This window comes from Fukomys damarensis, unplaced genomic scaffold (genome assembly GCF_012274545.1).
Source record: "Fukomys damarensis isolate Sample0158 unplaced genomic scaffold, DMR_v1.0_HiC HiC_scaffold_9, whole genome shotgun sequence".
NCBI classification, from domain to species: domain Eukaryota; kingdom Metazoa; phylum Chordata; class Mammalia; order Rodentia; family Bathyergidae; genus Fukomys; species Fukomys damarensis.
Window position 1 is genome coordinate 31,313,812 of NW_022900921.1, and position 23,134 is coordinate 31,336,945.

The following is a 23,134-nucleotide window of genomic DNA, read 5'->3' on the forward strand; positions in this document are numbered from 1 at the left end:
AGGGCTACTATCTAGAATATATAAAGAACTTTAAAAATCAGACCTCCCCTATTTAAAGACCCAATCCAAAAATGGGCATCTGAAATGAATAGATATTTCTCAGACAAAGAAGTAGAAATAGCAAATAAACATATGAAAAATTGTTCAACATCACCGGTCATTCAGGAAATGTAAATGAAAACACTGAGATTACCCCACCCCAGAAAGAATGGCTGCTATCAAGAAATCAACCAATTAACAAATGCTGGTGGGGCTGTGGGAGAAAAAAAGAACTCTGCTCCACTGCTGGTGGGAGTGTAGACTAGTGCAACCACTGTGCAAATAAGTATGGAGATACCTCAAAGAACTTGGATTGGAGGTCCCATTTGACCCAGCTATTTCCCTGCTAGCCATCTTCTCAAAAGTATTAAAAGAATCATACTACAGTGATATATGTGCACCCATGTTCATAACAGTACAATTTGTAATAGCTAAAACTTGGAAACAGCCCAATTGCCCATCAGCTGGAGACTGGATAAAGAAAATGTGGGGTTTTAAAAAATAAAATGGAGTGCTACTCAGCCATAAAGAATGAAAAATTAGAGACATTTATAGCTAAATAGATGCACATTGAGGCTATACTCTTAAGTAAAATAAATAGGACACGTGTAAACACTGAATAGTTTCTCTGGTGTGAGAAACTGAAAAGTGTAAATAAGGATCAAAAGGTATAATAGATCATGTGAAATAGGAAGAAAAGGTGTAAAGGGCAATGGGAAGTGGGAGGGGTAGGAGAAAGAGAATGGAATTAATATGAGAAAAGGAAAAAATGGAAACAAAGTCTTTGTAAATAGGGGGAGTGGAGGGGTTGTAGGGAGGATAGGGTAATGGGGAAAAAAATAAGAACCAAGATAGAGTATGTAAAGGTGCAAATTTCCAATGATGAATGTCATTATTTTGTATACCTAAAATGAACCAATAAAATTAACTTTAAAAAAATACAACAAGAAAAAGTCTAATTTGGAGAAAGAAACCTCACCCTGCCAGCTACTAATTCTACAACTATACGCAAACTGTTCAACCCCTGGTAGACTTACTTTCAAGATCTGGTAAGGGTAATTAATATCTGTGCCTACCTTTCAGGTAAAGATCAAATATGTTGAGATATAGAAATGATATACTAGGACAGTGCCTGGCTCATGATAAGCCTTCACGTTCAAGAGACATAGAAACAGAAACAGAAGGGATGATAAAAAAGAGAACCTTGGACATTCCATCCGCTAGAAAAGGGATCCTCTGGGAAAGGTTTATGAATAACTGCTAGGTCTAGCTGCGTGGGTGCTTGCGGGATTATATGCAGTAAAAGGAAAAAATGAATAATACATAACGTTAAGTTGTTGGGTTCAAGAACAGCTGTGAACCACACAAAGAGAACCTGCGCCCTGGGTGCCTCCCTGCACCATACCTGCGCCGCTGCGGCGGGTGCTCATGTCTGCCACATAAGTCCAGTCGTTGGTTGCCGGATTGTACTGCTCCACTGTGCTCAGGCACTGGCGGGAAGCCCCATCGTAACCCCCGACGGCATACAGCTTCCCTGGAACAGACAACATGGCTGAGGGCTGTGCCAGGAACATCCACCAGGACCTGGAGTCTGGCTGACGCCCTGTCTGTAACCCACTGGGACATCGGTAGCTAAACCAGCTCTGGGCCCCCTTTCTCCAGGGGAACCCCAACCTATTCCCAAAACTGAGGAAGCTCCACATTCCTGCCTTCTGCCTGCTCATAAGCCATGAGTTCTATAAAAGTCATTCTGAATCTTTCTGAACGAGAACCTCAAATGTCCACTGCCAAGCTGTGACATGGCATCAGGGGGTACAACACATTCTTGCTGGTGAACTAGGTTGAGATGTCTCTAAAGCAAGGCACCAGCAATGGACAGACAGAAACCTAGACGATTCTCAGCTATAACCCGGTAGCCAACTTCCTGGCTAAAAGGCCCACTAGAGCAATGGGATAAATATGAAAAAAAATATTCTTCAGTGAGAACCCAACTACGGTCTTAGCCATTGTTTTGCCTCTCATAACTCTGGCAGGTTGAGTGTGGGAATGGGGCATCCCGTGTACACTCCAGGCTGAATTGTCTAGTATTTTTCTTCAGGGTACATCGTCACCCTGGAATACCATCATTCATTTTAAAATGAAAACAGAATTAAGCTGCTATCAAAGAGCTTCATTTCCACTGGGGGCTTGCGGACAGAGGGGAAGGAGGTCAAACAAGGATGCAGAAAGTTGGTACTGTACTCGAGGTGTTTGAGGGCAGAGATTCAAACACTTTGGGTTTAATATTTAGTCTAAGAATATAATGGGACAGTTCCTTCTATAGCAGGCAGGGGGAGAAGCCCTATGTCACCTGTGGATCTCAGATCTACGGGGGAACTGAGTTATAGCAAGGATCCTGTACACTAGCTGCAGGCCAAATAAACACCACCAAATGCAAATCCATTTAACAGGACTACTTAATCAACAGTTCTTGGATATTATGTGCTTTCCTAATTCCAAAAGCACAACTAGAATGTGAAAATGTGTGGTTATTTTAAGTTAGAAAGATTCCTAGACTCAAAACTGTGGTCTATCAGGGCTACTGATATAGCAAATGTAAAACTATTTCTTCTATTGTTACTGAGTCTACTTTTGTTTTCTGCCCCAAAGACTTCTCAGATGGCCCTTCTGGAAAAGAGATGCCTCCCTTGCAGCTCTGCTCTCCCCAATATCAAAGCAAAACAAAATGAAGCTGGGCATCTTCTCCGGGGTCCAGGCCACTTGCCCTGTGTTCGCCGCTCAATGTGACCATCTCTGAGACACACATTCTTGCTTCACTGGGATCTTCTGCTGGAATTCTGACTCTCACTGCCCTTTTCCATGAGCAAGGATTCTTTCAGGCAGCCAGGCGCAAATTATCCTGACTTCTTCCATGTGCTTCTGGTGTCATTGTAACTTCAGGGCCACGGTAATGAGATGATGGGATGGAGGAGAATAAAACAGACTGGTAGAGAGAGTTGGATCTACCTACACTTCCTCCCTAGATGCTCTCACCAAACCTGTAAACTGGATTCTTCTGCCCCAGTGTGATCCGCAGCCTACAGAACTTCAGATTCAGGAGGGCAAGAGAAAAAAATTCTCCAAGTGTCCTCCATATTCACATGGCCTGCTACAAGAGAGCACTTCTTCCACATTGAAACGCTTTGTCAGGAAAGTATTTCAGCCACTACCATTAAGGCACCTCCTCTAACCTTCATTATCCATGCCAACCCTGCATTGGTTTAAAAAAAAAAAGAAGATCCACTCAAGGTTTCTCCTTGACTCTATTAGCAGGATTTTGCTATTTTTCAACCCCTCCTCTACTGTTTGATATTCCTGGCCAAGGAACAAAGGGGGAAATGGGAAGGTGGCTAGACAAAGCACTTACATTTGGCAGACAAATTAATTTCAGTTCCACCAAGAGGGTGAGACTGCAAAAATCAATTTACCTTGGTAGGTGGATAAAATCCCTCACTGAGACAAGATGGCTTGTTCATCATGTCAGAATAATATCCTTTGCAATTAAAATATAAGTGCACAAAACCAGTACAGTGAAAGAAAAGAATCTTTTAATTTCTAACTCACTGCAATGTTATACTTTACCTAAAGCACATTTGCGTGTGTTCTTGTGTGTGCACATCAGAGTGAGAATGTCTGTGCACCTGTGCAAATGAACAGATATTCCAGCCAAGCCCCTTTATCAGGCTAATGAATCAGTATTAGCCTGTGAATGCTAAGGTTTTTGTTCAAATAAAACTCTGTGCATTGTACATTGAGCTGAGACATGTCTGTAAAACTACCTACAAGCACTTGCCAGTGGTCTGAAGGAGCAAGGCACAGTAAAAAAAGCCAGGTTTAAGGTTGGCCATTCTATTTACTATCACTGTAAACTCTCTGGGACTCAGTTTCCTCATCTGGAGAAAATCTGAGTCCTACCTTTCTTCTTTAGAAGGGTTTGGGGAAGAAAAATGAGAGACTGATGGTTTACTATGCATAATCTGATCAGGTCCCAGCCCTCACCATTCCCACTTGCCTCACCCAACACCTCTCCTAACTAGAGTAAGACTCAACAAGTCTACCCTATGGAGATGGTCATCAGACCAGGGAAGAGGTGCCTATTTCATTCACAGCTCTGCTAATGTTCAACACATGAGCTTGAGGGCAAAATTAATAAAATACAAACAACTCTCATCCCCACCATATTAGATTTTATGCTGAATCTGGGTTCTCCTACTTTCCCTCCCCTACATTTAGCAGAGCTACTGACAATGGCAGGTTGGTGTTTCCCCCACTAAGTAACTCTTACTTTCCCCAACCCCCTCAATCACTCCTTAGGCCAGGAGCTTCACTTCCCTGTTAAAACCAGGACCTAACTCAGAGCAGTGTTCTGCAGAATGGACACACAGAAGAGGAAGCAACAAGCACCATGCTGGAAACCCAAAGCCCAAAGACCCAGCTGAGGACCGACCACCAACCACCTCTGCCTCCTTACCCTCCACAACGCCCACACCCACACTGCTCCGCCGTGTGTTCATTGGGGCCACAAAGAACCACTCGTTGGTCTTGTAGCTGTAGGCTTCCACCGATGCCAGGCCTGGAGATAACAGACTCATGAGATTCCATGCTGCCATACCCCACCTGCTGAGTGGGGGTGGGGCTGCAGACCTGGATGCATGGTGCAGAGCTACCTCGGCCTCTTCCAGTGGCCTGCAGTGACTCCTGAAACACACCTGTGGTGTCTACCGGAGGGCATCACTAAGACTTGACTCAGAGGGTGGGTTGTACAAGGACAAGGGGTGCACCTAAACTGCACTGCAAATGCAAATCACTAAACTCACAGAAATCACTAAACTCAAGTCCACACCTAAGGCTGTTTCATGGAACACCTATCCCAATGCTTTTCCCCCTGCTTTCCTTCACCTCAAATTGGTAAAGCTAAAAACTTGCCTTCCACAATTTCCTTGCAGTGAGGGATGACCAAATCATTGAGACCTAATCCGAAATCTGTGGGGATTTATAAAATAGCCTTTACTTTTCTGATTTAGGTACCACCCTTTCCCACCTCTTGCTATCTGGAACACCAATGTGTTGGCTGGGGTTATAACAGCTATATTGTAATTATGAGTGAAAGACCAAGAGAATCTTAAAGAAGTTAACTCTCATATCCTTAAGCAATTAGAATAAGTCAGAAAATGATGACATCTGGTTTTCTTTTTCATTATTAAAATAAAATCCCACACTTTTACTGTCATGGTTCAGTCAGGCTTTCTACTTATAGCCAAAAGCAAGCCCTAAATGAAACAATACATTATCCTTTCATTCTCCTTATGCCCAGGTCCCTGCTCACTAAATACAACCTCCACAGCAGCCAAAGACCATGGACTCAGCGAGGGAAAAAGAAGGCCAAGAAATATGATTAAATTGTGAAGACACAAATGAAAATTCAGGGAAGTAAAGAATATTGCATTTTACCATCCTCAGGGCAAAAGAATACTATTTGACATTTTGGTTTAATAGAATTATAGTCTATACAGATATCTACCCAGCAGTAAGAGTACCAATGAGATCCTCTCTGAATCCATGTCCACTAATAGCTAAGACTGGGACTGTGAGAAGCCAGGGAGGATCCAGGAGGGAGGACCAAATGCAGGAGAGTCTTTCAGGGCCCATAAACAGCAAAAAGGGCAGTGTCACCATGGACAGGTTGGTCCATGGTGTGACCTGTGCCAGGCCCCTTCCCACTGCCAAGCCTTAATCTCCTCCTCTGCTCAGTGGAAAGCTCGGACCAGAGTCCTCAGCATGCTCCCACTAAGCATGCTGTCTTCCGAAGGCTCATCTCTGAGCCAACAGGCTGCCAGACACTGCACTGGAAAAAAGGGTCTCTTCTGAGTAAGGGATCCTCCAGAGCCCACTTGATGGGTAGTTGTGCATTCTGTGCCTATGTCATTCTGGCTCTGGCCTCAAAAGCTGGGCAAGGAAGGAGGCTAGTTTGCAGCTTGAATGCCATAAAGGCCCGAGTGCTAAATGTGGTCCCCAGGGTGGTGCTCTTGAGTGATGGTGGGGCCTGTGGGAGAAGGGGTCTGTGAAAAAGGCTTTAAGCCATGGGGAGTGTCCTTGAAGGGGATGATGGGATCCCAAGCTCTTCATCTTCCCTTTTGCCTCTCGCCTTACGAGGTGAGCAGGATTGCTCTGCCCTGCACTCCCACAATGATGTGCTACCTTGCCCCTGGACCATAGAAATGGAGCTAATCAATCATGGACTGGAGCCTCCAAAACTGTGAGCCCAGTAAGTTCCTAAGTTATCTATGTCTTCATAAGTTAACTATTTCCAGCATTTCATTATCATGACAGAAACCAGGTAAAAGTGATGGGTATGTTCCTGGGCTGGACATGAACAGAGATTACTCAGAGAACTAGCTGAGCAGAACAAGGGTGTGTGGAAGGTGCCTTCCAGACTGGGAGGGGTAGAAACACATCCTAGACCTACCAGTGCTGCCGTCAAAGCCTCCCACCGCATAGAGCAGATCGTTGAGCACTGCTGCCCCCAGTGTGCTCCGGCGCTCCTGCATGCTGGCGATGGACGTCCACTGGTCCTTCACACCATCATACACATCCACTGTCCTCACACGTAGTGATCCATTAAACCCGCCAACAGCATACACGTGGCCAGCCATGAACACCACACCTGAGGCACAGGAAACCAAGGCCCAAAGGTCAGATTGGGTAGATGACTACCTATGCTAATAGAGGCCAACAGGGGAGGAAGACAGGCATACAAATTACTCACCACGAAAATAAACTCCAGCTTTACATATCTGGAAGTCCTGCTGTGGGACTCACTTGATTTCTTTTCCTATTTGCTTCTCTAATTTTGGTTAATTCAAGCAAACACACGAATGAGCTTGAACTTCCAAGCATGTAAGAAGTAACCTCAGAAGGGGAAGCCAAAACTGCTGACCAGGAAGGGAAGGGAAAGGAGGAGCAGTATGCGACTTTGGACACGGAGCCGAGACCAGGTAGGGAAAGGCAGTTCCAGGGCTGAAGACAGTACTTCTCACCTGCTCTGCATCTCCTGGAGGGAAGCTCAGCAATCTGGTCCCACCGGTCCTCCTCGAAATCATAGCACTCCACGCTGCGGATGGCCTTGGGTGCCTGGCCACCAACCACAATCATGACCTCCAGAAAGACAAGGGGACGTTAGCTGGAACTCCCCAGCATCTGGATTAATGGGTAAATAGTGCCTGGCTTTTCCATGCTATCTGCATGGAGACACTTCCCCTAGTCACCAAAATATATGAATATTCAAGAAAAGTCTTCCCACAGAAATGCAATCTAAGGTCTATGCTTCCCAGATGGCCACTCAGGGAGATGTTGTGGGTAAATGAAGCCACTTAAGGCATCTCCTGCAATCTCAGGAATCTTCAAGAACTGGGGTGGGGGGTTTAAATTCTGTATCAAAATAGACTTGAATATAGTTTGAAAAGAGTGCAGAATTTGATGCATTTTTAAAGATAAAATTACCATTCTAAAGTATTTTTAAATGCCTGGATTACAGGAGCTCTTATTCATCGCAGTACAGGAAAAAAAAAATTGTGAAGCAGTGCTTTGTGATGGTTATCACAAAATTAATTTAACTGATGATTATGTTCTGAAAAACAGTGCTAACCATTCTATGCCCACAAATAAGGTAGTAGCACCACTGCCAGGCACTGTGAAGTGTATTGTCATTTGCTTGTCAGCACAACCCCATGAGGTAGATATTATCAATCACATTAACAGATGAGAAAAGCAAAGCTCAGAAAACATAGGGAAACTGCTCAAAGCCACCCAGTTAAGAGTGACCACACAAACTGAAACCCAAGACCACCAGACACAAGGGTAATGCTGGCCCTACCACCCATCTTGCTCTGAAGATAGGGCCCACAGTCCTCGCAAACACAGTTCACTGCCTCTCTACTAAAATGTAGGTCATGTTTCACTACGAGTCATGAAATCAATTTAATGGATGGTAACCAGTATACTTTTAGTTAAATGGTATACAAAAGATCATAGTAAAGGTCTTATTTCACAAAATATTTGTTCTGGTTATACACACTTATATGTGTCTTCCGGACAACAATTTATATGTGTTTCTTACTGCAGGACACTGCACACCCCCCAAAAAAAAGGAAAGCCATTCCATTCCTTCAGCTACACTAATACTGCAATTCTTAATTGTCATATCCCCATTGTGACTTTTATTATACACTGTTAATAAATAAAAATGAAAATATCAAAGTTTACATATTTTAATAAACTTCTGCAAATTCACTCTGTCCCCATAATGACACCTCTGGCACTCACTAGCATTCCAATATATTTTCTTTCTTTTGGAAGAGGGGGTACTGGGGATCAAACTCAGGTCCTTGCCTTTGCAAGGGAGGTGGCAGCGCCACTGAGTTAAATCCCCAGCCCTCCAACATACTTTCTTGAGTGGAGAGAAAGTTGTAGAAGTTGCAGCCAGCCAATACAAGCCACAGGAGTTGATTGTTACCTGTAGCCTGTCTTGTTTACCCAGCCGTTCTCAGGCTTCAGCACGCATCAGAATCACCCAAGGGCTATAAAAAATAAACTGCCGGCACCCACCCAGAGTTTCTGATTTGACAGATCTAAAGTGAGGCGAAGAATTCACATTTCTGTCAAGTTTCCAAGGGCTGCTGCTGCTGTTTTAGAATTGATACTCTGCAGACCACTTTTTAAACCCATAGCCTATAGGGATTTCCAGATGACATGTCATTAACAATTTCACCATTCTGAATGATCATAGCCCTTCTTATTTCCCCACAATGTATTTCTGGAGCTAGGAGTGATCACCAAAACCCATGCAATCACACAGAGACACAACACTCAGGTGGACGTTATTCCCCACACGGGAGGCAGAACCATAGCTGACCACCACTGTTCAAGAAAAACCATTGATGCCTCAAGAATCCAGAGTCAGAGTCACCCACTGCCCGTGTGGGTGGTCACTGATCATTGGAGCCCACAGTATCTGTGACCAAATGTGGGTCACAAAATGTTCAAAGCTCAGAACTTAGCATGGACTTCTAAAAGGTTCCAGAGAAACCCAGGACCTGGGCCAGGCTGGAGCTGCTGCTGCTTCCAGAAATACACATTCTGCATTTGTCTTCCCTGCATGCCTCAGCTCACAGTGTCCCTGCTCTGTGTCAAGAGCAGCCTTTTTCAGAGAAAAGTTGGATTCTACATTATTTCCCACCAGTGATTCTTTGCGTATGTAGCAGCCCTGAGCACCAGGGCGATGTTGATGAACATAATCTCTTGGTGAACTTCACACAATGCCCAACCTACTCCTCCTGGGAAGAAAGACACACTGTGTGTTCATAAACAAACTGAGAACTTACACTGAGCCAGTAAAGCTACATTGAAGGCAAGATATTGCAAACATTTTGAATTCTGATTGAAATCTGATTTTTGGGAGCCAAGAGGGAATAAAAGCAGATTTTAACTTTCTTTCTGTGAGGACTTCAGGTACCTCACATCTCTAAACATATCACTCCTTCTACTTTAGATTCTTGCCCTTTCTGATCCTTTCTGATCCCTGTGCTGTTACATCTGCTTCTCTTGCAGGTCTTGGTTCACCTGTCACTTCTTCGGAGAGGCTTTCTCTGACTTCTGTGTCCAATTAGGTGCCCGTCGATGGAGACCTCACCTACTCTGTGCACTCCACATTGTGCTATGCCCATCTGGTGACTTGTTCTTCTCAACTAGACAGTGAGCCCTACCAGGGCAGAAAATGGACCTGCCTCAGTCACCAAGCTAAACCCAGGTCCTTATGTCGCCAGGCAAAATTAAGGACTCAAATGTTTATTTGGAATAAAGAGTAAGAGAATAAAGAGCAAATAGTACAGGCAAGGAGTTACATGGAAAAAAAATACAGGGTTAAATGGAAAAAAACTGGACTGTCACTTTCCTCAGTGAAGAAATGTTGGAATACCAGATTGTAATTTGGCAACATTAAGGAAAACAAACAGCAGAGGAGGAAAAAAAAAAGCAAGAGCTTTCTCCATCTTTTGACTCATTTAGCAGGGGAAAAAAGAAAGGCTTTGTTTACTCCTTGTGCAAGTTATCAAATTTCTTCTATAAATTAAAAAAAAAAAAAAGTAAAGCTTCCAGGGTACCTAACCATGTCTCAGAAACTGTCTTCTGCTAGGGGTGGGGAACACACATTCAGGTTGGGGAAAAAATCCACTTGCCTCTGAGAATTTCCATAGTAACAGAGAAGCAATATTATAAAAAATGGAAAATCATTGTGTTAAAACTTGAGTGTAAAGACAAAAATAATATAGGACAAAGTTTTCAAAATAAACATGGCTTTGAGTTCATAAAACCATTGGTGAGAAAATGACTTTTCACATTCAAATCTGGAACAACAATCTGAGAAGGAAATTATAAGGTTTTTGCAGGGATAGACTATGAGTTTTGAAGGTAGCCAAGGGAGCAAAAAGGAACAAGTACACATTCTGCTTCACTCACAGCCATAGAAGCTTAATTTTTAATGCAATTCTTGTAAGAAGCCACCATACAAGGACCACTGTACCCACCACTGTATTCATCATACAGAGTAAAAAGAATAAATTTCTATCTTGAATACTATAGAGAAGTTGTTTCCATAGATACTTGATCTTAACAACTAATGAGACAAATAAGAGTATTCCCAAAGTCTACATGCATTATATCTCTGAAACTGCATAGCTTTAGCTACTTTTAAAAAACCACACAATGTTAGAAGAAGAAAAGTCCTGAACCTTTCTTTCCTACAAGTCCTCATTTTACTTTACATAAGCCAGGTAGTTCAACAGACATATTTCTTTCTTTCCCCAATACTTCTAAACTTCAATTTACTTAAGATTTATGACATTTTAATAGAAATTATGAAATCGAGTCAGCTTATTAAATAATCACTGTTTTTTGTTAAGGCAACAGAGTCTCAGAACTCATGGGTTCAAACAGTCCTCCTCCTCAGCCTCCTCAGTAGCTGGACCTACAAGTTCATGCCACCATGATTTTTTTAAAATGTTTATCCTTCCAAGGAATCTTGGGTAAGAAAGATTAGCCATATAGGAATCACAGTGAATTAAAAAACTGCTCATAGGCTAACAATGCTAGACTGAATATAATTAATCATTCCCAAGGACTATAGCGTACACAGAAGTCATGCAGGACACCTTATAGTTCTTATCTTGGGACTCAACTGTCACAGTACTGAAGACTACAAAAGTTCTAGGGACTGCAGATTTCTGGACAAAGGACAGGTGAGCCAGACTCCAGTGTGGCAGGTACTTTTCACTTTGGAAGGTCAAATAGCCATTACTTTAGGTAGGTTAGTGAGACCACAGAAAGACTTCTTGATTGTTTAGAAAAGAAATTTCCAACGCAACAAGTTTTAAATACATTTATAATGCTCTCTCTTTCACATAGATTTAGATTTAATTCCACTACTGCAACTGTGGCGTTGAAGGTATGTTGCTTCCTCCTCACTGCAATGACACCACCCTATGTCCCAGAGCTGTTAGGTGCCAGAAACTTGACAGGAAAAGGGGAGCTGGTGACCACAACAGAGCTTTCTAGGCGACATATGCATGGAGACCCTAATAAAGCCCCAGGGCCACGTTAGTCACTGGAATCTCCAGTGACAGGAACACTGGGCTCTGCACACTTTCTTCATGGGGAAAGAGTAGAGTGTGTCCAAACTTTCTTCCATGACCAGTGAGCTGGGCAGAAGGCAGGCCCAGCCAGTCGGTCCCTCGGGCCAGGGCAGGAAGTGTGAGTCTCTCTTACCCTGGTGCGTGGGGCCGCAGGGCTAACACCAAAAATTCATCCAAAGGAGCGAGTTGAGGTCGAGCCAGAAGACTTGTCCAAGCAGGTTCTTGAGCAACAGGTGCTCCTGGCAAGTATTAACAGGCAAGGTACAGAAACAACTGGGGTCTGAGAACCAGGAAGTATGAGGGCAAAGCTCCGTAAGAGAATGGAGAAGTAGAAAAAATTGGCCTGGGAGTCAGACACATCTGAGCTCAAATATCAGCGCAGTCACTACTTAGTTCTGTGACCACAGGCAAGATATTTAACCTTGCTAAGCCTCATTTTCAACACCTGTAATAGCAAGATAATAGGCTATTTTCTCATAGATCATTAAGAGGCTTAAATGATATAAAACATTTATCATAGTGCTCAGTGAACCATAAACATTAAATGTTAGCTTCTATTGTTTAAAACAGTTGAAAAATAAAACAGACTCCCGATGAGCAGAAGAGAACACAAAGATGAATGGGAGGATGAGTACCACTGATTCTAGGGGTGAAAACAGAGCTTCTTCAGGGCCCCAGAGTGTTTGCAAGGATGTGTCAGTATGAAACTGTTGTGCCCACTGAGGGACCTGTCCCAGATCAGAGGTCATCCTACCCACCTGCCGGCAGTCTCTGCTTCCAAACCATCTACTGAAAACAAGACAGCTCAGTTCAGGAGCAAACTGTCCTCTTTTAGCCCAAATAGATTTTTGGTGTCATTTTTAAAGAGCTGAAAAGGAACAATAACTGAACTGGAATGACAATGAAAAATGTCCGGTCCAGTACATTTCCAAAGGGTTCATTTGCATCTTCCTAGATCCTCTCTTCTCTGCTATCATCTTCAGAACAGGGCAATGTAAGAGGGCTCTGAGTGGCTGAGAAGCAGACTCTGGTTGTCCATAGCAACCCAGCATCAGGGAAGTGCTAGGCGGTAAATGTGTGGGAGCCAAGATAATGCTATTAGCTGTTCCTGCTTGAAAGTGTCAGTATGATCTGTGCAATACAGCTCAGGAAAAATACCCCAATTACCCTGTGCAGCTATCTCAGGCAGACTCCTATTTCTTTCATGGGAGGGATTTGGCTGCCAAACAGATGCACTACTGAGAATTGCTACTTCATTTCCAAAGTTTGCTCAGTCGGAAAACCCATATGGATTAAATTCATGAAAGCTCAAATCAATCTGCCCTGGGCCTACCTGTGCCTGCTCCTGCCTGTGCCCGCTCAGCTACCTGCTAAGTCCTCCTCTTCCTCTATTTACTTGGTCATTGAAAAAGTTCCATCTTACCTTCTCAGAGAGTTTTCTTAAAGTTAAAAGCTCCCAAAGGGCAGGAGTCAGGTTTCTTTCCACACAACACCCAGTTGAAAGGACTTTGTGGTGCTTGGAAGCAAGATCATATGACAGTTCTAAGCCCAGATTTGAGGCCAATCATGCTAGGCTTAAATCACCTCAGCCATGTACTAGCCTTCTTTAAAGACAGATCACAAGTCCATTGATCCTGCTACACTCAGACATGAAACTTAACTCTCCTCCTTTTGAGGGTGGGCTAGCCTTAGTTTATTTGGTTTTAACAAATGAAACATGGCAAAAATGATGGGCATTGCTGCTGAGGTGATGTTATAAAAAGGCTGAAGCATATGTCTTGGATATGCTCTCTCGTTTTCCCACACTAGAGTCACTCACTCTTGTGGAGGAAGCCAACTATCATGTCACGAGGACACTCAAGCAGCTTATGGACAGGTCCATGGAGCAAGAAACTGCAGTCTGCTGGCATCCATGTGAGCAAGCTTAGAACTGAGTCCTCTGAAATAAGGCTTTAGATGACTGCAAGCCTGACCAACAGCTTGACTGTATGAGAGACCCAGAGCCAGAACAACCGAGTTAAACGACCATAGATACCTGCTCACAGACACTCTGAGATAATCAATGTTTGTTGCCTTAAGCCACCAAGGGAAGTGCAATTTGTAACATAAAAAGAATTCGTGAATACATAATGAGTAGGTGAGATGATATAACCTAAGATCCAATTTCCCTATCTATAAAAGGGAGATAATTATATTTATGAAAATCCTATCAGATAATAAATATAAATCACATAGTCCAGTATTTGGCACATGATACATGCTCAGGACCTAAGATCGTGTGTTATCATTGTGGATATCAGTTCCGTGCAGGGTTTAAAACCCAGGCATCAAGACTCTCAGATGTGGATGCTGGTCTTTGCATTGATACCTAACAGCTGTAAAGCCCTAGGCAAATCACTAAGTCTCACTCAATCTCACCGTATCTCAGTTTTCTCCAACATTAGGGCTTCCAGACTCATTGGGAAGATAAAATAAGATAATTTGTATTTAGTGCTCAGCCTAAAACACAAACAAAGACACTGCTCAGTAAATGGTATTTAAACAGTACCACCATATCATCACTGATGATTTTGGTGAAAAGGACAATAAGCCAGAAAGAAACAACATGCAAAGTGCACATTACTCTAAGAAGCCAACAGACAGTGTGAGCCAGTTTTCTCCTGTGTTAGTCTGAACCTGTTACTGGATCCACATTCTCACACATGATTTGCACTTGGCCTTGAAGACTCAGTTCTGGCCTAAGCTACAGGGGAAAGATTTTCCTTATCCTTCTTCATGCCCCTGTTGTGTCTTCTCCAGTCTCCCAACATGGTACACTAACATGCTGCATTAAAATTCTCTTTTCACATCTATCTTCCTTCCTCCCACCCTGTCTGGGAGTCCCTTGGAATAAGGAACCAGATCATATGAGCTTTTGGGGCTCCAGCATCTATACTACTGCCTGGAAATCAGTGACCTTCTTATGGAAATATTTTGGAGGATGAATCAATATATTAATGAATTAAAACATTCACAATAGTTTATGGCTCTTTCATAATAGGTTATAGCTGAGTTCTGGGGGAGGAGCATTGGTTACTTAATCTAAGTGCCTCATAATTCTTCTAATCCCCCAATAATCACAATCAGACTCATTGCTAGATGACTTTATGCAGTGAACCAAAGTATGAGGGAGTACACCTAAATTAGTGATAAAAGAAGGATGTAAAGTAGGACATAACTCCTCATTACATCCATGCAAAAAAAAGATATGTATGGATACTGAAAGCATCATGGGAAAAATGAGGGATAATATAAATGGCCAGTACTGTCTCCATAAAGTAAAATATATCTTTTATATATCTGTCTTTAAAAATATATCTTTTTCATTCATGAAAACATTTACTATTGCCCACCCTCTGCCAGGATCTGGGCTGTGTGCCAAGGATACAGATGAGTAATGCCTGCTGCTGTGGAGCCCACAGTTTGGGGGAGGAGGAGACACTCTAAAAGACAATCCTAAATGTCTGTCTGGAGTATCAGCCTGAGGTCAGCCTCAACCTCCAGGAACCACAGTCCCTATTGCTCAGAAACCAATGAAGTCATCACCAACGTAACTTAATCTTTCTCCACTGATGAGCAATGAAGTACTAAATTTGGAATTTAAAAAGAAAACATTTACAATTGTATCCAAAACAACATAATATCTCTGGACAAATCTGAAAAAAAATACATGCAAGACCTATAAGAAGACAACTACAAAACAATACTGAGAGAGATGAAAGATGAACTGAATAAATGGAAATATATGCTGTGTTCATGGATCAGAAGATTTAGTACTAAGATAGTCATTCCCCAATTGATCTAGAGATCAAATACAACTTAATCAAAATCCTCACAATGTCTTTGTAGGAATAAAAAGGCTGACTTAAATTTAAAGGCCCTAGAAGAGTAAAACAACTATAAAGAACAAAACTGGGAACTCACACTATTTCAAGACTTACTACACAGATGGTAATCCAGGCAACATGGTATTGATGTAAAAACAAATAGATATATGGAATAAAATAGACTCTAGAAATATACCAAACATATATACTTATAACAAAAATGGCAAGGTAATTTCAAGAGAGAAAGAAGACTCTTTCCTATAAATGGTACGGAACAATTGTATGTACGCAAAATAAATGAAACTTGATCTTTGCCACATATATCATAGTTTTTTAATTCTCAAAGTGGATTATAGATCTACATGTAAAACCTAAGACTTCCAGAAGAAAGTATAAGAGAAAATCTTTGTGACTTTAGGTTGGGCCAAGATTTTTTATGAGATGAAACAATATAAAACAGGGCATAACAAAATTTAAAACTTCTATTCTTCTAAGTACATATAGCCATTTGGGTCAGAGTATGAAAGTTCCTTTAAAAAATTAAAAATAAGACTACCATATGATCCAGCAATCCTGCCACTGGGTCTAAGTCCAAAGGATCTGAAATCAGTGTATCGAAAAGATCCTGCACTTTATGTCCACTGCAGTATTATTCACAATAGCTAGTATACAGAATCAGCCTGTACCTATCAATGGAAAACAAGGTAAAGAAAATGTATGTATACACAGTGGAATAGTATCAACCTTTAAAAAGAAGGACATCTTGAAACAATTCCTTTCACAATAGCATCCCCAAAAATGAAGTATTTAGGAATCAGTCTAATGAAAGAAGCAAAAGACCTCTACACTGAATACTACAGCACTCTGAAAAAAGAGATCGAAGAGGATATGAGAAAATGGAAAGATCTCCCCTGCTCCTGGGTAGGAAGAATCAACATAGCGAAAATGGCCATACTACCAAAACTCTTATACAGATTCAATGCAAGCTCGATTGAAATTCCAACAGTATATTTCACAGAACTAGAGAAATAGGAAGAATACATAGCGAAAATGGCCATACTACCAAAACTGCTATACAGATTCAATGCAAGCTCGATTGAAATTCCAACAGTATATTTCACAGAACTAGAGAAAATAATCTAAAAATTCAATTGAAACTAGAAGAGACCTACAATAGCAAAAGCAACTCTAGGCAACAGAGACATGGCAGGGAGTATCACAATTCCCAAATTGAAACTATACGACAAAGCCACTGTAATAAAAACAGCATGGTACTGGCAAAGAAAAAGACCCCAGGATCAGTGGAACCCATTCAAAGATATAGAAACAACTCCAGATGTACTCAGCTACCTCATCTTTGACAAAGGAACCAACCATCCTTACTGGAGGAAAGATAGCCTCTTTAATAAATGGTGTTGGAAAAACTGGATTTCAACTTGCCAAAGATTAAAACCAGACCCCTACCTTTCACCTTGCACTAAACTAAAATCCAAGAGGTTTAAAGATCTAAATATTAAAAGAGAAACACTAAACTTGCTGGCAGATAAGTTAGTTAGATCTCTCACAGACTTTATGAACAAATAGCAAAAGACTTTATGAAAAAATCCTCAGTAGCATGGGAACTAGCAGAAAGAATCAACAACTGCGATCTCATCTTATTAAAAAGCTTCTGCATTGCAAAAGAAACCATTAACAGAACTAAGACACAACCTACAATGTGGGAGAAAAATTGTACTAGCTGCTTCTTGGACAAAGGACTATTATCTAGAATATATAAAGAACTCAAAAAAAATCAGGCCCGCCAAATATAAAGACCTGATTCAAAAATGAGCATCTGAAATGAGCAGACATTTCTCAGACAAAGAAGTAAAATCAGCAAGTAAATATATGAAAAAATGTTCCACATCACTGGGATCTCACCTTTTTAAAAAGCTCCTGCACTGCAAGAGAAACCACCAACAGAGCAATGAGACAAACTATAGTGTGGGGAAAAAAAATTACCAGCTATTCCTCAGACAAAGGTCTACTATCTAGAAAATATAAAGAACTAAAAAAAAAAAAAAAAAAAAAAAAAACTAAAATCAAACTCCCACCAACTATAAAGGCCCAATTTAAAAATGGGCATCTGAAATGAACAGACATTTCTCAGACAAAGAAGTAAAAGCAGCAAGTAAATATATGAAAAAATGTTCAGTATCACTCGTCATTCAAGAGATGCAGATGAAAACAACACTGAGATTCCACCTCACCCCACAAAGAATGGCTGCTGTCAAGAAATCAACCAATAACAAATGTTTGCAGGGGTGAGGGGAGAGAAAGGAACGCTTCTCCATTGTTGGTGGGAGTGCAGACTGGTGCAACCACTGTGGAAATCAATATGGAGATACCTCAAAGAACAAGGACTAGAGGTCCCATTTGACCCAGCTATCCCTCTGCTGGGTTTCATTCCAAAAGTATTAAAGGTATCATACCACAGTGATATATATGCACCCATGTTTATAGTGGCAGTCTGTATTAGCTAAAACTCGGAAACAGCCCATTTACCCATCAGTTAGAGACTGGATCAAGAAGATGTGTGGTTTTCTATAAATTGAAGTACTACTCAGCCACAAAGAATGAGAAACTAGAGTCATTCACAGAAAATAGATGCATATTGAGGCCATACTCTGAAGTGAAATAAAATAAGACACATGTGTAAATACCAAATAGCTTCTCTTGTGTGAAAAATTAAAAGTGTAAATAAGATCCAAATTGTATAAATGATAATGTGAAAAAGGTAGAAAAGGGCTAAAGGTGTAGGGAAAGTGGGAAGGGTAGGGGAAAGGTAATAAGGGAAAAGAAAAAAATACGAGAAAATGCAAAAATGGAAACAAAGTCTTTGTAAATAGGGGAGTGTGGAGGAGGTGAAGGGAAAGCAGGGATATGGGGAAAAAATGAGAACCAAGATCTGTCACGTAAGGGTACAAGATCCCAGTGATAAATATAACTGTACTGTACTATACTTAAAAAGTACCAATAAACTCAAAGGGGGAAAAAAAGAACATCTTGTCATCTGCAACATGGTTACACCATGAGGACATAATACTAAGTGAAATAAGGCAGTCACAGAAAGACAAATACTACATGATGTCACTTAATATGCAGAACCTAAAAAAATTAAACTCATAGTTGCAGAAAGTAGCATGATGGTTACCAGGGGCTGAAGGGAAGGGAAGAGGTCTGTGGAGATGTTTATCAAAGGATACAAAATTTCAGTTTAATAGAAGGAAAAAGTCCAAGAGCTCTTTTCATAACACGATGACTATAGTTAACAATAACATTTATTGTTGAAATCATTTTAAAAAGTGAACTTTAAATGTTCTCACTGCACCAAAAGAATTAAGTATGTGAAGTAATACATAGTTTAATTTAGCCATTTCACAATGTATATATTTCACATCATCTTCTTGTACATGATATATAGATATAGATAGATACAATATTTTGTCAATTTAAAAAATGTCTTAAAAACCAAAATAAAAAGTCTGCTATTCCAAAGATACTGCAAAGAAAATAAAAAGACAAGGCACAGTTTGAGAGAAAATATTACAAACAAGTTCAGAAGCAAACTGCAAACTAAGAAAAAAGTACTTGAGATACACAGATGCAAAGACCTGACCTCTTTCATGTAAAAAATTACCTCAAAAACTATTAATAAAAATTATACAATCCAATAGAAAAATGGTCAAAAGTCACAGTGAATTCCTTCAAAAAGAAGTGCAAATGCCAACAATCATATGAAACTAAGATTAATCTCATGCACAAGTAAAGAAATTCAAGCTAAAACAAGATGTCATGAAGAATATCTGACACAGAAATATTTATAATACAAAAAAATGGAAATTACTGCAAAATACATCAATGAGGACAATTAAGTACATAACAGTACAGAAATACAATTAAATACAGTACTACCATGTACCCTCATGATTTAAATACTGATTTCATCCAAACTAATAACATTAATAGCAGTCTTAAGCATACAGTTGAGTGGAGGAAATATTTCCATATGCATAGCAAGATCTCATTTATCGTAAATAAAAAAAAATTCTTAAAGATCTCATTTATCTAAAAGTGTACATCTTCACCTATTCTTTAAAAGGTCTATGGTAATATAGTTATCTGAAAGAAAACTCACCAAAACAGTAAAGTAATTGTCCCTGGAAGGGGTTTCAAGTGACTTTTACTTTATTTCTAAATTGCAGTGTCCTTTTAAAAAATCTACAGTGAGCACGTTTCTAGAGTTAAGGAAAGTTAAGTTATTTTAATTTTGAAAAATATGAATACATATTAATGCAACGTTTCAACAAAACAAAAGGCCTGTGAGGATGCAGCAAGCCAAGCGGCCGGCCAGCCCTCGGTCCCTGCCCTGTGAGGGCACCTACCTCTAACCGCACTGGGCACACAACGCAAACAGCTCAGGACACACTCTGAGGCTCAAAAAGGTGCGGCCACATGCAGGTACATGGTGTGGACTCAGAGAACAGGTTTCACTTCAAACCCTGCTTCTAGCACCACATTAGTGATGCTGACCTCTGGGCCAGTGGTTTGACTTCTTTGAACCTCAGTTTCCTCCTCGGTAGGTTTCATCTACTTTTGAAGGTTGTGGAAGAGTCTGAATAACATATGCATGTGATACCCTCAACTGAATGCTTGGAACATAATAAGCACTTCATAAAAATCAGCCGCTGTTACTATTACTCAGGACATTTGTGACATTTGTTCACATCACAACCACTCTCCTCCAGGGTCATGGAGCAGAGTGGAAGGGAGAAGCTGCAACCCTCAGAGAGGCGCACTAGCTGGCCTCCAACAACAACATGCTTTTCTGTACTGTGAAACCTTCTTGGAAGTGGCAGGCAAGGAGGGTGGCAGCCAGCTGGAGAGAGGGAGGAGGACAAAGCAAGGGCCAAAAATACAGTAATTTCCTGGTGAGGCCAACTGCCCTCGAGGGGCCAACACGACTTATCTCACTCCTCCCACATTCTGTCCTGGGTTATGGGAACCTCCCCACAGGCATCAGGATGGTGCGATTTTGAAAGATTTACCTGGATGCCAACACTGAAAGGACTCTAGGGATCCTGAGTGCTGCCTCCCTCACTGTGCAGTAAAGGTCAGGCAGGGGCCTCCTGAAAACCAAGCAGCCAGCTCCCAGCTCAGACTCTCAAATACAGGGTCCCCTCCTATGCTAATCTCCCTCTCACTGCTCTCCACAAGTACTCATTTCCCTCACTCCATCCCCCTGCTTGCTATCTGTCCAACTCTTTGAGGCCCCTTCTCCCAGCTGGCAGCCCCAACTGACCTTTCCGTTACTCCCTATGGTAATGGAAGGAACCAGACTATAATGTTTCTGATCCCAATGTTTAGGACTCAAAGGATGACTTAATACCAGAACAGTTATGGTCATCAGTCACTCAGGGAAGACAGTCCTCTGCTTCCAACAGAAACAGCCTAAACCACAGTGTGAAATGAGAAGGCAGGAGCAGGAAGAGTTTTGGACTCTTCTGTACCTCCGTGGTGACACTGGAGGTTACCTGAAAACTCTAAAGAAAGGAAGCCCCAGAAGAAAGAGGTACAAGCAGAGTCAAAAGCAATGAACAGCGTCTGTCTCTGGCATTGTAGATGCAACCAAGATGGAGGGAAGCCATGGGAAGAGAGAGAGGCAGCAGAAGGCCCTGTCCCTTCCCAGGACACAGTCTCCACCGTGGCGGAGACTGGCCTGGGGCTTACCTTGGGCAGGCTCACTGGAGTCCTGGGCTTGGTCCTGGGGTTCTTAATTAAGAGCCTCTGATCCAGAGGGAGCAGATGGTATTTCATGGCCTCAATGAGGAAGTCCTTACAGGTGTTGTTATTCTTTATCAAAGCTTCTTCTTCCACCGTCTGGAGGTAACAACCCACAGGTAACCCAGGAGCCGCGCTCAGCCACACTTCCCAAGCTCTGTCCCTGGGCTGGCTTTCTAATTCCATCCCGCACCACACCATTTCAGACCCAGAGAAGTGTCCACAGCGTTGCAACATGGTGCTCACCTTCCAGATATCGAGGGCATTGGGGTTAAGGGACCGAGCTCTGGCATCAGGCAGAGGCTCAAACCCCAGCACCACCAATGAACATCTCAGATGCCTAGTTTCCTTATTTTTAAAGTGGCACATTAAATATATCTACAACCTCACTAGTTTTATTTGCCTTTGAGGCTCACATGAGTTTGTATAAAACAAAACACAAGCAGTTCTCCTGACAGGTGCTTTAGTTGGGGACATGACAAGTTTTAGAAATGGATACAGTGACAGTTCTACAACATTATGAATGCGACTAATGCCACTGAATCCTACACTTAAAAATGGTCAAATCCCAAGTTTATGTGATATATACTTCCTCACAGTATAGTATGCTATATATTTAGTTTTTTGTTTTTTGAGTCAGGGTCTTGCTATGTAATTCAGGCTGGCCCTGAACTCACTATGTAGCCCAGGCTGGCCTCAAACTCACAGTGATCCTCCTGCCTCAGCCTCCTGAGCACTGGGATTACAGGCATGCATCACCATGCCTGGCCTGCTATATATTTAGAGTAACATTTGAAAATGTTTCCTATAAGCCTGACAAACATTAGCTATTGTGAAGCCCAAAGTCAGTGCCAGGTGCAGGCTGTCCAGATTTTTCTCTTCCTCCCCTTCTCCTATACTGTGACCAGCCAACCCCCGTAGGTAATACTTGCTTCAAGTTTCAAGGTCACGTGAATGTTAATGAAACACCCTATCCCAGAGGTATTCATCCTGTAAAGCCTGAGAAAAGCGCTTTTTAAAAAATGATTCCCACACAACAGTGTTTGTGCCCCCTGTTGCTGACTTTCTTTTCCAGATCCAAACACTACTTTTCCACAATAACCCAGGAGCTATTTCCCTAATGTCTTCATGAAATTTCAGTTGTGGACCCCTGAGGGAGGCTGTAACCAAGTCTCCAAGGCCTCTTTAGCTTTCTCTGGTCCCCTGGCTGCCCCCCTCCCTGTAGAAGTGGGACTGTGCTGGAGGACAAACACCCACCCAGTCCACTGTCAAGGCCCTACAGGACAGCAGGACATCTGACAGTGGATCCAGGAGCTAAGGAATGCACTAAGGGGACCTTTTCTACAGGGAGGATACGGTGCCACAAGGTGGCAGTATACTGTCCAAGGTTGCTGGCAGCGCCTGTGAAGACAAGAGCATCCGGTAGCACCTGCAAAGGCTGAGGTACAGATCTTCAAAGGCCACTTCACAGATCGCTTAGGCCCATGGACACGAGTGGCACGTGTCACTTTACAAGAGCTCATAAGTATATGTCACCCTCAGTCCCAAGCACAATAGTAATATCAACTAGTATTCACTGAACGCTGAATTATAAGATTTTCTGGATTATCTCATTGTGTCTCCCTCCTCCAAAATCATATTAAATCAGCTGCTACTTTAGCCAAGTGAGAAAACTAAGGTTTTAAG

General features: G+C 41.9%; 1 protein-coding gene across 9 annotated transcripts in view; it reads right to left on the reverse strand.

The window, feature by feature from the left end:
• Klhl3 (kelch like family member 3) overlaps positions 1–23,134 on the reverse strand; it is a 111,158-nt gene that overhangs the window by 20,688 nt on the left and 67,336 nt on the right. For all 9 annotated transcript variants that reach the window (XM_010614114.3, XM_010614113.3, XM_010614111.3 and 6 more), the window contains 5 exons: positions 21,398–21,547; positions 7,116–7,233; positions 6,545–6,742; positions 4,550–4,651; positions 1,445–1,573 (listed from right to left, as the gene is read on the reverse strand). In XM_010614114.3, coding sequence (XP_010612416.1) covers positions 1,445–1,573; positions 4,550–4,651; positions 6,545–6,742; positions 7,116–7,233; positions 21,398–21,547 — 697 coding nt within the window. The remainder of the gene's footprint in view (positions 1–1,444; positions 1,574–4,549; positions 4,652–6,544; positions 6,743–7,115; positions 7,234–21,397; positions 21,548–23,134) is intronic.